The sequence below is a fragment of the Syngnathus leptorhynchus genome, chromosome 21, assembly GCF_054491065.1.
Source record: "Syngnathus leptorhynchus isolate UIUO chromosome 21, UIUO_Slep, whole genome shotgun sequence".
NCBI classification, from domain to species: Eukaryota; Metazoa; Chordata; class Actinopteri; order Syngnathiformes; family Syngnathidae; genus Syngnathus; species Syngnathus leptorhynchus.
In genome coordinates this window covers 4,481,629-4,495,364 of record NC_141215.1, presented here as the reverse complement: position 1 = coordinate 4,495,364, position 13,736 = coordinate 4,481,629, and the positions used below count along the sequence as shown (strand labels likewise).

The window sequence follows — 13,736 nt, the reverse complement described above, 5'->3', positions numbered from 1 at the left end:
CTATTCAAAAGCGCCTTCTCTGGGTTTTGTGACGGCGAAGGTTTTTTAGATTAAAAGGGAGACTTTGGAACAGTGTGAGATAGATAATGGGACATCTTGTTTTCAGCAGTTTACAGCTTAGTCATCAGACTCTGGACAGACTGTATGTTCTCAAGACAGCTTGCTAATATATAAGCACTCTAATGGGACTTAATGGGGGGAAAACAAAAATATATATATATACATACAAAAAAAATAATAATACATTTCAGGCAGAGGTTTTGAATCGGGCCCCAGAGTGAGTAATCTCTGGTGAATTCAATATCAATATGGTGTCCAAACGTATTTAAAATATTGCAGGCAGGCCATGACATCGTAAATGACATCATCTCATCAGTCCCGGGACTTCCTCCACCCCCATCATGGTGCTTTCCTTCCTTCCTTCCTTCTGAACTCAAGAGTGGCCTGGTTGGCTTTTATGGAGAGCAGAATGGATGAAGAAATCAAAACCTCCTCCAGGCTCTCTTATTTTCTTTTTTCGACGCGGCATCAAACGACGCGGCGGCGCCGCACAAGCTTTGATGGTGAGGGCGTGAGGGGAGGGGGGCTTCTGGCGAGAGAGCGCTCCCCTGCAATGAGCTCATAAAAAGACACAAAGGTGCCGGGACGAACGGGCGGAGGACACACGTGCGCTTTTTGGACATGCTAAGAACATGTGGCGCTGTTTGCTTTGATGCTCATGTGTGTGTGTGGACCTGAGGCAGTAGTGACGCTTTACTACGAAAACCACGAAGGAACTGGTCTTGATTAAACAGCGTACCTGGAAGGTTCCCAGCTTTGTCCAAAAAGTGTGGACTGGTCAATTTTATTTTTTTTAATCGTTGACATATGCAGATGTTGAGTTTTGTAAGACCTCGCTGACCTTCTCATTTCTCCTCGTCAGCTTGTCGCCCACCCAAAAGGTTTTGTGGACGACCTGGAGCTTGCGTTTAATGATCACGGCGACTTCCTGTTCAAAGTGACATCCAATTTGTGTGTGTGGCGCGTGTAATCAAAATGGAAGTTGAACTTTGCCGTGGCAGCGTGCCATTTATCAGACTTTCACACTTGTGATGTTTTGATTGCATCGGCGAGAACAAAGCCGCAGCTTATGTCCAAAGCGGCGACAGGTCAGCAAAGATTTCTATTACTTTTTCCGCGAAACCTCGTTACGACCGCTTTCATCAATCAGTTGGCACGGCGAGCTTCGCAGCGTGTTGACCCCCCCCCCGTCCGCACACACCGCCGCTGCTAATCCGAGTGCGCTAATACACCGCTGATATTGCTATGTCGCCGGTTATTGGACATGTGAGGCCGCTGAGCAGCTCGGAATGATGAACTTCCGAGTACCAAGTCATCCGGAGCAGTCAGGTTTTTTTTTTTTTTTTCCATTGACCTCTGCTTCCTGAAACTAAACTAATAATACTTAATGAAATAGTCCTTCTTAGTGTGTGTGTGTGTGGGGGGGGAGTGTGTGTGTGTGTGTGTGTAGAGGTTTTTTTTTTTTTTTTTTTTACGAACGTTCCCAATCCACACATGGTGCCATGTGGCAGTATTCCCAGTAGAGTTGTTTGATGATCCGCAACGATCCAATTCGAGGCTACTTCGGACAATTCCTTTTTTATTTTTTTATTTTATTACAAAACAGCCACATTCATCGTTATGGATTTCTGGTCATATAAATTAATATTGTAGAGTGACTGTGGAAAAGCTACACTACGAAAGCACAGTTAATATCAATAATATTAGAAATATGATTTTTTTAAAGAATCATAAATAGAAAAAAATGTCATAAAATACAGTTATTAATAAAATTTAATTATATATTTTGAAGTTATTAGAACAGTCAGTCTTAATAATGGTCCGAATTTTAACCAGAATATTGAAAAAATGTGTTAAAGACATGATTAAATACATTTTAAATCATTCTGTTACCAATTCTGAATTAATTCCCAATGCAAATGTTTTCTTTTTTTTTACAGCGTAAGCTAACCGACTCATTTTGTTGACAAGCCACAAGCTTTGCTTTCATTTCAATCTTTATTTATGTCAACTCAATCTTCTGTGTTGATGGAAAGAGTTACCTCTATTTATCTCCACGTGAAAGACATCATACGCAGAGGTTAGCGCAACACCACTTGTTTCAACGGAAAAGTCAAATGAGAGTCAGTGTTTGGATTGTTGTCACAAGCGGTGGGCGTTTTTTTTTGGGGGGGGGGCCGGGCCTGCAAAATGGAAAATCGGTGTGATAGATGCGAGCGAGCGCCTTTGTTTACCCGCCAACAGCGAAGACAAACATGTCAAGGTGTTTTCCGTGCATGTCGGGGGAAAGTTTGCGATAACCTTACTAGTAGATTCCTAATCAGCTAAGAGGGCGGGGGGGCAGAGTGCCCCGCCCCCTCCCTTTTGGAAAAACTTGGCCCCAGTCAACGTGGTCACACAGCCCTTCTGGTTTTGATGGGTTTGTGTGACTTTCTGTGCGTGTGTGTGTGTAGTGGAGCCGTGCACAAATAGAGACGGGGGGTCCTGTTGACGATCCAATTAAAGAGCAGGAAGGATGGGGGGTGGTGGACGTGTTTGGCCCATCACTCAAATTAAACATGGCAGGCAAGGTAAAAACAATCCGCTTGTTATTGAGTAGTGAAATGAAAATCCAGCTGATCACCGATGACAAAAAAATCAACAAATTGGAGATGAAATTAGTTTCTCATTAGAGAACATTATTGCCGTAAGATACTTTCAACGTACAAAACCGAGGCGGCGAGATGAAACGCGCTTTCGTGACTTGACCTCTCCCTCATTTCTAATTCAATGCGGTGTGCGTCATAGCTATTTGTCGCCCAAACCAGTTCCTCCGCCTTCCGGAAGATCATTTCAACAAAATCATTCTCATTCTTACCTCAAGCGCATTTGTATTTAAATGAGAAAATCTTTTGATGATAAGAGGAGTTGAACACAAATCCCTACAGACCTTGGATCACCATGATAGTCGCTAATATCATTTTTGAAAAAAAAAATTAAATAAAGAATTCCCACTCGGACGTTATTTTAGTATCTGTTACCAGTTCGTAGTGAATATTTGACAGTGCACAAACAAGCGATGAAAGAGTAACAGAGGAAGAAGCGGCGGCTAGCATAAGTGCTACCCAGCTAACATTAGCGCTACCGCATGAATTGAACCGTTGTTGACGTGTGTAAACAAACACGCATTTTAAAAATGACCCGTTTGGTCAAAAACAGGCCTGACGTGAAGAGGAAATTGGGAGAATAGGCAACGGAAAAAGGTTGTGAAAACAGAGAGAACCAGCGGAGGCAATAAAAAAAAAAAAAAAGAAACTGAGACTCGCAGGTGTTTCTTCTCTTTGAAGAGGGGATTCCGTCAAGGAAGAAAATAATTAACACCTCGCCGGTTGCCATGCCAACATGCTACTTCTCATTTGGTTTCTGGGCCGAGCGCATTCCTGGCCGTAATTACCCGCGGTTCAAGGACCCGCAACCCGTGTGCAGCACAATCCCAGGAATGAAGCGGCAAGGGGTGATTAGCATGTGACGCAAGACGCTACGCCACAAATGTAGCGGCGGGCGCGGCCGCTATCACGCTTTGACATCGTGTTCCCTTCAGCGCCTAATTTCCCATGACTTAGCCTGCAAGAAGGAATAATTGACTTTGTTCTTGACATTTCGGATTGATCTGCCGCCGTTGATGTCGACAAGGCTAGCGCACGGGGGAATAATGAGACATTTTGTATATAATTGTTACGTAAGCGCCAAGTCTCGTTTTGATTACGCGGCGAAAAAGAGAGCAATTATGGCGGTAAAATAAGGGGAGGCTTGTGTTTGAAAGTGCTGAGTGCGCGACGCTCATCGACGTGCAATTAGCTAGCCCCTCGTTAAGAGGACGGTTCATCACTAGCCGATGTATTCTCATTAACTCGGACGTGTGCGGACTTTGGCAGGGACAAGACGGAGAAGAGTGGCTTTTCAAAGCGGAAGGTCACCGTGCTAATCAGCATCATTAGCCCGTATCGACCCAAACGAAGTATCACGCAGAGCGGGAACGCAAAGCGACTTTAGCGCGTTAGCTTTCAATTTAGCGTGTAGCACGTGGACAGCGTTTGGAATTGGTGCCGCGGTTAGCACATCTGCCTCACATTTCTGAGGTTTGTGGGTTCGAATCTTGCCTTCCTGGGTGGCGTGAGGGTTTCTCCACGTGCTTATGGGAATTTTCGACAGGCAGTCAGTCCCAGCTTCTTCCCACATTTCAAGAACATGTACGTTAGGCCTGCTTGATCTTATTCATGGTCTACGCCGGTTTATGCTAGGCTAAGCTTACGCGACAAATCCAGGAAACGTCCGCTGAGGTTTACCCGGACGAACTGTCAATCACATAAGCACCTCACGGCCATTAATTACAGCGCTCATGTAAACCAAATTGAGTTAGGAGATAATGTAGCCCCCACTACCGCAACCACCCCCCAGGCGAAGGGGCTCGTCGGCGTGTGACGTTTCCATCGGCGTATCTACACATCGTGCTGCAATTTTTTTGGGGGAAAATAAAGACTGCTGAGCGGGCAACTCGTGTCCGAGCTCAGGCCCCTCGCAGACACACAGTCAGCAGTACGGCCGTCAAAAGCGTCCACCGGGGCGCCGGTCAAAGGGAATGTAAATCGACGAATATCCCCGAAAGAGGACGAAAATAATACATCTGAATATTTATTTTTAAACCCAAAAGATTACAACTGACCACCCCTCCCAGAGTCGATTGGGATTTAAAGCTTTGGTCTCGGTATCCTCTTAAGACGGGGATGGGCGGTTAAATGGATCAAGTCAGTGAAGGGAAGTGGAGCACTTAGCTCAAACTTGTACTGGATGTATGTGGAAATTATGGACCGATGAGGATTAAGCAACGACGAGTTAGGGCGGGTTACATCTCTTGACAGTTTGAGCAATAGACTTACTGAGTGATTACTGACTGGTAAATAACTATCACTTAATAGGGATAAGGGGAAATTCCATTTCGAGGACATTTATGGCAAATGGAAATATTTATGTCCACCTTGAGGGTGATCTATTAGTGAAGAAGAAAAAAAAACGGAAAAATGTATATTTTGGAAAATAGATATTTTGCGTCATTTACCGACAGAGTAAATCATTTGCCAAATGAACGTCAACATTTTGCATGACAAAACTAGGAAGGTGTTTTTAATCAAGTTGACATTTGACTGAAGAATATAGTCGTTAAGGTTAAAAAACAGATTTACTCTTATAAAAAGCAAAAAAAATGGTTTTGCCGAAGGCCGCCGTCGCTCATTCACTCACCGAGGGCATCATTAACCCGCCGGCTGGCGATGACGCAGAAATTAAATAACTCCCCGGCCGAGCCGCCCGACGCACTATTTTAATTTGTCTTTTCGCTCAACCTATTATTATTCGTCCGCTCTATGCAGAAGGCGATAAGCAACGCAAGGACGAGAAATGTCACTTTGCCCTACGCTTGACCCTCACGCCGGCTAAATTTACACGCCGCCGTGCACGAGTACAACTCCGGCTGAGTATCTCGGGGGGGACACAATGGTCGATATTATTTATTTAACACCAAATGCTAACACAAGTTATCTCCATATGTAGTATGTAGCATGTACGCTATTCTCCGGCCAAATCTGCATAGCGGGAAGGTGCAAAGAGAATGTGTTAAAAGCGCTAATGAGCTCTTACGCAATGTGGCCGGCAGATTACCAGACTGACCGGCCTGACGTCGTTGCGTAATGCCGAGACGGGGTCGTAATCCATACGGTGACCTGGCCGCCGCGCACGGCACATGACAAGCGCACAAAATTGCCAAACGAATGATTTTTAATGGCCGCCAATCACAATGAAAGCTTTATTGAGCCCTGTAAGGACATCCTGACTCGTTGTCACGTCGAGAGGACAGTGCACGACAAACGTCCCAGATTGAACCAGCAAAGCCGTGCTGGATGGAATTCAACCCGTCGGCTTACCAAAATGATGTGGTCGCTACTAACCGGCGCGGTGGGGCGCTAAAAATAACCACATGTGACTCCAGGACTCTGATGTGGCCACGTTACCCTCTGGCATGTCTGGTTTTATGTGTCCCCAGTGAAAGCCATCAAATTAGAGATGCAAATGCTGCCGGACCCCACCCCCTTTTGGGGCTGGCTGACACCCGTTACTAAGGCGGCAATTAGAGCAAAGGAAAAGTGGGAGGCATCCCAGGCATGTGCAGATATACGCCCAAAACGAGAGGAGGGCCGGACAGTGACAGCTCATCACAGTGCCGCTAGCCATTTTTCTTCTTCATGGCTTTTCTCTGAGAAGTGACGCGCATAAAAAAAAAAAAAAAAAACTGATGATGATTTCCCATGAGAGCTGTGAACGACTATTTGTATCAAACCTCAGCAAAAAGATGCTTGTCTGCATGGACCACAGGTTGAATGGGGAAGTTCACAATCATGAATACTTCATAAAGTTGACTGATCCTTGTTCAGGGCAAAGATTGGATCAATCTTGGAATAATCCACTCCAACATTTCAGAGCATAGGATTGAGAGATGCATACTGTCTATTAAATGCATTATTTAGTGTGTGAGGATATTTTTAGAGGCCGCTGGAAATGTAATGTTGGGTGCTTGTAAGGTCATTGCTGGTCGATTATGACCTGATGATGTCTTTTCATTTGCTTGTTCAGTTTGAGGAGGCCGGCCGGGAAATGGATTTTAAAATGTAAAATTTACAGTCATGTGATTGCACTACACTGGAATAAAACAACATTGGGTGAATTTTATGGCAACGTACTTTGATTAAAAAATAATTTTAAAAATTCGTTGTGCCGTTGTGAATATTGCTTTCCGACATTTTGCCACCAAGTGGTGAACTAGTAGAATGTATTGACCTCAATTAAAATCGCGTCCATTTTTAAGATCGCGCACTACGGTACCCCAGAAAGGACAAATTTTGCAATTGTTATTGTTAACGTCATTTCGTATTTTCGTAAGTCTCAATGTGCATTGCAATTTTTTCACACCATGAATTGCGATTCGCTATTTTTGTCCTCCTCAGCAGCCCGTCGCAGAAAATGGCAGCCGTACAGGAGGAAGGCGTCCCGGACGGTATGGTTTTATATATTTTTCAAAAATGAACGCCGACGTTATTGAATCAATTTCCACTGAGATTATCTGCGGGTTATAAAAATGACTAAAAATTAAAGAATCAAAACACCATACCGTCGGAAAAACGGCTCGGCTAATTGCTTTGTTATGCTAACTAACACGTGGAAATTATATATTTTAAAATTGCTCCGACTTAAGTGACTATTTAAGTTTTTTTTTTTTTTTACAGTGTAGACTAAAAGTCAAGAGCAGTTGTGACATTTATGACATCTCATCTATCGCGGGTCTCATTACAGCCACTTCGCTTCACCTCAGTCCACCCCCATTTGCACATTGCGGGCTTTCCTGACCGAGTATTATGTTGCATCTCCAAGACTGTTAATAGTTATGAAGTGTGACCTCATGAGAAACTGGGACATAAAAACTTCAACTCAACTGACTTGTATCTGGTGAAAAGTGAGACATTTTGGCTAGAAACTCCACAAGGTCATGAAAACATACTTGGTTTTAGTCCTTGAAGTGAAATTCTAGCTCAGGAAGCAATTTTGGGCCAGTTTGAGTCATTGAAAGAATGCACTCACTTAAATACCTGCAGAAAAACAAGGAGGACCACTTTTTGCTTTTTAAATGATGTTTTAAATGTGTTGAGCTTCAGGGTTAGAATTTACATTTGTACTCTGTTGCCTTTTTCCACTACTAATCAGATAATCATAATTGCTGTCAACACAACCGGGTACAAAGGAGCAGCAGTTTCCCTTTGACCTCCTCCTCCAGTATTGTGTTGTTTTTCCAGAATGTTGACCAAAGTGGGAATGTTAAATAATAAACATGTCATAAAAAACACTGTAAAACATAATAGACAATTTTATTCGACAAAAAATCTGGCGGTAGGTTTCAAGAAGAGATTTATACATGACATTAAGCAATGCATAACTTGTTCTTGTATGAATTTCGCCGATTAATATATGACATGAAATATAGAACATCGAAGCAAGTTACAGCCTGTTTTCATATTTGCAATTTACATAACTTTGCGCCGGCTTGGTCTGTGCCCCGATAACGTTCCGTGGAACTTTTCAAACGCTTCTTGTTTGGTTAGCGGTCAAAAATACACACATACACGCACAGGTTATCAGCGGATAGAGGAGATAAACAGTGGAAAGTTCACAGTGAGCCAAGGTCATGTTGCCATGTGTGACAGTAAACGTGGAAAGTTTGAACTCCACAATTGCACAGGCTAACTTTGCAAACTTCCATCGCTAACCTATTTTGCTCCCAAACTGTCAACAATGTCAAGTGACTTGTATACGTACCGAGTTTTAATGTTGCAAAGGCTGATATGTTTTGGATTTGAAAAATTCAAAAGACAAAATAAACAGATTTGCACACCTTATTGGCGTTAGTTACTGATGTTTATGGACTAGTTTGGGTTGCTAAGTAGACTTTACTATTTATTTGGGTTCCACGCCCTCCTGAACAAAGAACAGTGGTGATATGTTCATGACTAATTTGCTATGCGTTGTCTACAAAATGACTGTTTCTTTTCCAACCAGACTGTCTGTCTTTTGCTGCATAAGTAATGGTGTGTGTGGGGGGGTACAAATAAATAAGGGGGGGGCGTCCAAAATTGCCTCCACGTGCACTCAAATATTCGCTTTATTACAACAACTTTTACCTGATTGGCCAATTCCCAAAAGAAAGTATTTTTATACCACATCTGATTGGTTGCCGCCTCCAAGTCTATAGTGAACGTAGTGCAAATCTACCAGACAGGGATTCTTGCGCGTCTCCTACTATGACAAAATAGTCCCGTGATACAAATGGGACTTTCCAACCATATTTTGGACCAAAAGTGTGTTTTATGACATTTTTTGTTTTTGTCATACGTGTTTTGATATGTATTTTGGGAAACGTGGTGTTTTTTGTTTATCAGCGAGATTTGAACGAAAGAATCAGCGGGTATTGCGGCGGAGGGATACTTAACGTCCCACTGCGCGTCAAAATATTGGCTCGGGGAGAGCGCGTCAAAGCTCAGACAGCGGCAACACTTCAGGATAACAACACACCGCGGAGGACATTTTGACCTACTACACGCGTGTGCGTTTCCAGAAATTTGGGAGTTTACTTTTTTTCTTGTTCTTGTTGTTTCCTCGGAATCTACTATTTGGTTGTTGTTTTTTTGGGGTGCTACCTCGACCCCCCTTCCGACCCGCTTTCATGTCGGTTTTCAGGCACCGGTGTGCGACTTTACGGTCGTGACACGATTTGAACGGGCGCGGTGTGGCCGAGTTGGCGCACTGCTGGGTTGGATATACCCCAAGACGATCCACACTACTATTTAGACGGCGCCCGAACCCCTTAAAGTCTTTCTAGAAGTAGTCGAATCCCTTCTCTCTGGTTGCCTTGGATCACCCACCACCGGCTTTTCATTTTTACCTCCTTTTTTTTTTTTTTTTTATCTAATATGTTGCTGTCAAAGTTTGGTTCTTTTTCGCACATTTGCAACCCTTCGAGCATGGACCACCTCCCCGTGAAAATCCAGCTTCCGCCGGGTAAGTTCACCAGAACGTTGCAACGTCTCGGTCAAAGCCGTTTCAAAGACGGGCAAGGCAGCGGCGAGGGAGGGAGGGAGGGAGGGAGGGAGGGAGAGTTGAAAGAGGTTAACGGCTTTTGTGGATCTACTCGGGGAGCTAATCGCCCTCTTCCCCCCCCACCCCACCCCGAAAACAGTCAAAGTGGAGAAGGAGCCGTTCGAGAAGGTGTACCAGGTGGGCTCCGTGGTGGGGAGCGGCGGCTTCGGAACCGTCTACGCCGGCAGCAGGCTCTCTGACGGGGCACCGGTAAGTCGCGGACGGAGAATTTCTCTCGATGCGACTCTTATGTTTCTAAATGGTTCTCATTTTGATTTTTTTTTTCACTCCAGGTCGCTGTCAAACACGTTGCCAAGGAAAGGGTGACCGAGTGGGGCTCGATTGTAAGTGTTTGTTTTGATGTAACGGCGGGGCGGGCGAGCGGGCAATCCCCGCAGTCATCATCATCATCACGGAGTCCCTCAATTTCTGCTTTTAGAATGGAAGCATGGTCCCGCTCGAGATTCTCCTGCTGAAGAAAGTCAGCTCGTCTTTTCGCGGAGTTATCAAATTGCTGGATTATTACGAGCGCACCGACGGTTGGCTCCTGGTTATGGAGAGGCCGGAGCTCGTCAAGGACCTGTTCGACTTCATCACCGAGAAGGGCGCTTTGGACGAGGACGCGGCGCGGGGCTTTTTTCGACAAGTCCTGGAGGCGGTGCGGCACTGCTACAGCTGCGGCGTAGTGCACAGGGACATCAAGGACGAGAACCTGCTCGTGGATCTTCGCACCGGAGAGCTCAAGCTTATCGACTTTGGCTCCGGGGCGATCCTCAAGGACACCGTGTACACGGACTTTGACGGTAAGCTTCTGCGTTGTTTTGGTGGTGGTGGGGGGGGGGGGGGTCGGGCCCTTGATGCACTCGGTGCTATTTCCAGTCGCGGAGGCGTTTACTAGCTTGTGACGCAGTGATGTTTATGTTTTTTTTTTTAAGTTGGGGGGGGGGGGGGGGGCTTTCCTCTTATTAATCTATTTCTAATTGAATCGTGAGCGCTTGTGACGAAATGCATGACGCATGATTCGCGCGTATCCATACTGTACGGGAACCGAACAGCGCGAGTCCTAGTCGGGGTCGTCCGTCGAGTGCCACGTAAGGCGTTTGTTGTGAAACCCGAGCTGCGTCGTCACATGATGGGATCACGTTTCCTGCTCTGTGCCGATGAGGGAGGAGGAGGGAAAAAAAGAAAGGGGGGGGGTGGTATAGGTTGGCCGGTTTGTTGTGGTTGCACAGGGAGCTTCTCTCTCTCTTTTTGCATGACCTAGAAACACCAACCAATTTTGTGCACCCTCCATACTCATTGCCCCCCCTTCTGTTTGTAGGTACTCGTGTGTACAGCCCACCGGAGTGGATCCGCTTCCACAGATACCACGGCCGCTCCGCCACGGTGTGGTCGCTCGGCGTGCTGCTTTACGACATGGTGTGCGGAGACATCCCCTTCGAGCAGGATGAGGAGATCCTCCGGGGAAGAGTGTACTTCAGGAGGAGGGTGTCAGCTGGTGAGTTGGCAAAGATTGGCTGTGTCGCCCCCTAGCTGCGCTAAGTAGTACTAAATGGGATCCGGAACCAACTGGTGTGAAAAGAATGAATTGCAGCAGTGTTTCCAAGCGTTTATTGAGCCAAGGCACTTGTTTTATTAGGGGCGGGATCTCATGGCACACCAGCCCCGTATTATTTGCAGTTAATGAATCATTGTCCTACAAATAAAGTGAAAGCGGTATTTTTGAGCTCGCTCTCTTGATTCCACAGAGTGCCAGCAGCTGATCAAATGGTGCCTGGCCCTGCGGCCCTCCGACCGGCCCACACTGGAGCAGATCTGCGACCACGCCTGGATGCGGGCCACGGCCGAGGCGCCCGACTCCAATCCCGAGGAGCCGGCCGCCGGCGACATCCGCCTGCGGACCATCGCTACCGATTCGTCGTCGAGCACAACGTCGAGCAAGGGGAGCCTCTGAGGAGAAGTCTGAAGGACTCTAAAAAGACTTGCTGGGGGGGGCAACTCGTTGTTGTTGTTTCTCTTAAAAAGTTGTTTCCTGAAGGGGAACATGTTGCTGTTTGGTTGCAACTGTTTGTTGTTGCTTCTCTTACCCCCAAAATTCCCCTTTTTTTTTTCTTTTCCATTCAGTTGTTTCCTAAAGGGGAACATGTTGGCTGTTTGGTTGGTCTTACCAGCACTATTTATTCCCCTCGTTTGAACTTGTTTTTGTCAGTAGGCTGGTATATGCATCTGGCAAGGCCTTCCTATTCAGATATGGCTGCTCTCATAGAGCTTTGGGGAAAACACTTTTTTTTTTTTTTTTTTTTAAATTCAACGTTTTAATTTTGGAGTGCCTTTTTTTTGTTTGGAACGCTGCTTGTTCTGGGGGCTTTTCATCTCAGCAGTTTTCAACTTTTTTTCCTTTTCGGACTCAAAACCTCAGTGATGGGAGAGCGTCTCCATCACTACAAGCCAAGTAGCCCCCAGCTGAGAGATTGCGAGAGCATCAGAGAGGAGAGAATAGAATACTTGAAACACACACTTATTGCGCGACTGTGTAATCACTCTTGGAAGCTGCTCACTCACTCTATAGCCTGAACAGGTGTTTTTTTGGAAACTGGATCCTGTCTTTTTCTGAATGTCTACAACATGTCAACAGACGCATACACCTCGACCCCGCTCGGCCTTTTTTTTTCTCTCTCCCGCCGTGTTCAGCCATGCCTGTTGCGAGTTCTGTCGCCTCTTGAACGTTTTTTTTGCCTCCCGCCATCTCACCGCTTGACACGTTATGCCCCACCCCTCGGTCCCTCTCAAGGGGTGAAATGCACAATCAATGCAATATTCATAGACTGTGTTGTTGGGTTTTTCTTTCTTTTTTTTTTTTGCAAATATTGTACAGTGTGTTTCCTCCCGCCTCTTTTAGTGTGTATATTTTTTTCACCCCATCCTCCCCGTTTGCATTTAATTTATTTGTCAACAAAACATGTAGACATTCCACATTCTGTGGTTATTTATTTATTTATTGTCTGCTTAAACTCCCTTCCCTTTAAAAAAAGATTTTTTTTTTTGTTGCATATTCTACTTTGCATTTAGTTTGCATTCCTAACTTATTTTTACATATCGACAATTTTTTTTCCTTTTTGTAGATGTGGAGGATGCACTGACAATTGTCGATGTAAAGCAGAATAAAACAAGTTTACTTAAATTTAAAAGGATTTGAATGTTATTTAACTACTTTGGAGGTTGACTCCATCTGTACTTTGAAGTTGAAAACAATTAACGCTTTTCACACAACCGCGCCACATTCGACACCTTCGGGCTCACCGTTGCCACTCGGGGCTCCAAAGGATTTAATATTTGCTTTTTTTTTTTTTATATACCAAATTTTCAATTAAAATCCCACTTTTATGTACAGAAATAACTGGTGTTGTGATTATTTCAAAGTACAAGAATGCAATGCAACTTTTTTTTTTTTTTTTTATTTGACCACAAAGACTAGCATGACCGCGCCAAGACATCACAGCAGTCATTAACCGCACGACAATGTGCCGAAACCACGTTGCAAATAAGAGGCACATGTTCTACCAAGGAGACAGTCACAGCTGGAGTGTGAAATAGGCCTCTCTAGATCTGCTAACCCTTCTGACCTCCACATACCAAGTAGTGCTGTTAAAGCACTGTTCTTATTCATCAAGTTAATTTATTAACTCTGCTTAAGCGACCCTTGCTAATCCTCCCATTCATTGTCTTAACAGCTTTATCCATGTAAATGAGCGCCATCTTGTCTTCATCAAAACCTCACAGATGACAGTGAGGCCTCATTACTCTCACTGTGAAATCCTCATTAAGTGGAGATGGGTGGGCATATGGTCTCCAACCCCCCCACACACACTTTTATCAATGTCCATTCGTGTCTCGAGGAACACAACCATTTATATATTAAACGCTTAATGAAGTATATCATCGGTTTCGTATGATGTCACGTG

At 44.9% G+C, this 13,736-nt stretch overlaps 1 protein-coding gene across 5 annotated transcripts in view; it reads left to right on the top strand.

Moving 5' to 3' along the window:
- The window catches only part of LOC147040247 (serine/threonine-protein kinase pim-3-like), a 55,028-nt gene extending 42,066 nt beyond the window's left edge, over positions 1-12,962 (top strand). The window contains exons 1-7 of one of the 5 annotated variants that reach the window (XM_085901910.1): positions 1,552-7,025; positions 7,098-7,144; positions 9,875-9,984; positions 10,068-10,118; positions 10,214-10,577; positions 11,096-11,272; positions 11,523-12,962. In XM_085901910.1, the coding sequence (XP_085758036.1) occupies positions 7,111-7,144; positions 9,875-9,984; positions 10,068-10,118; positions 10,214-10,577; positions 11,096-11,272; positions 11,523-11,728 (942 nt within the window). In that variant the 5' untranslated portion in view covers positions 1,552-7,025; positions 7,098-7,110 and the 3' untranslated portion in view covers positions 11,729-12,962. Of the gene's footprint in view, positions 1-1,551; positions 7,145-8,765; positions 9,697-9,874; positions 9,985-10,067; positions 10,119-10,213; positions 10,578-11,095; positions 11,273-11,522 lie in introns of those variants that run through there. The other 4 variants (XM_085901911.1, XM_085901909.1, XM_085901907.1 and 1 more) reach the window with 4 other exon arrangements.
- The last annotated feature ends 774 nt before the right edge of the window (positions 12,963-13,736 follow it).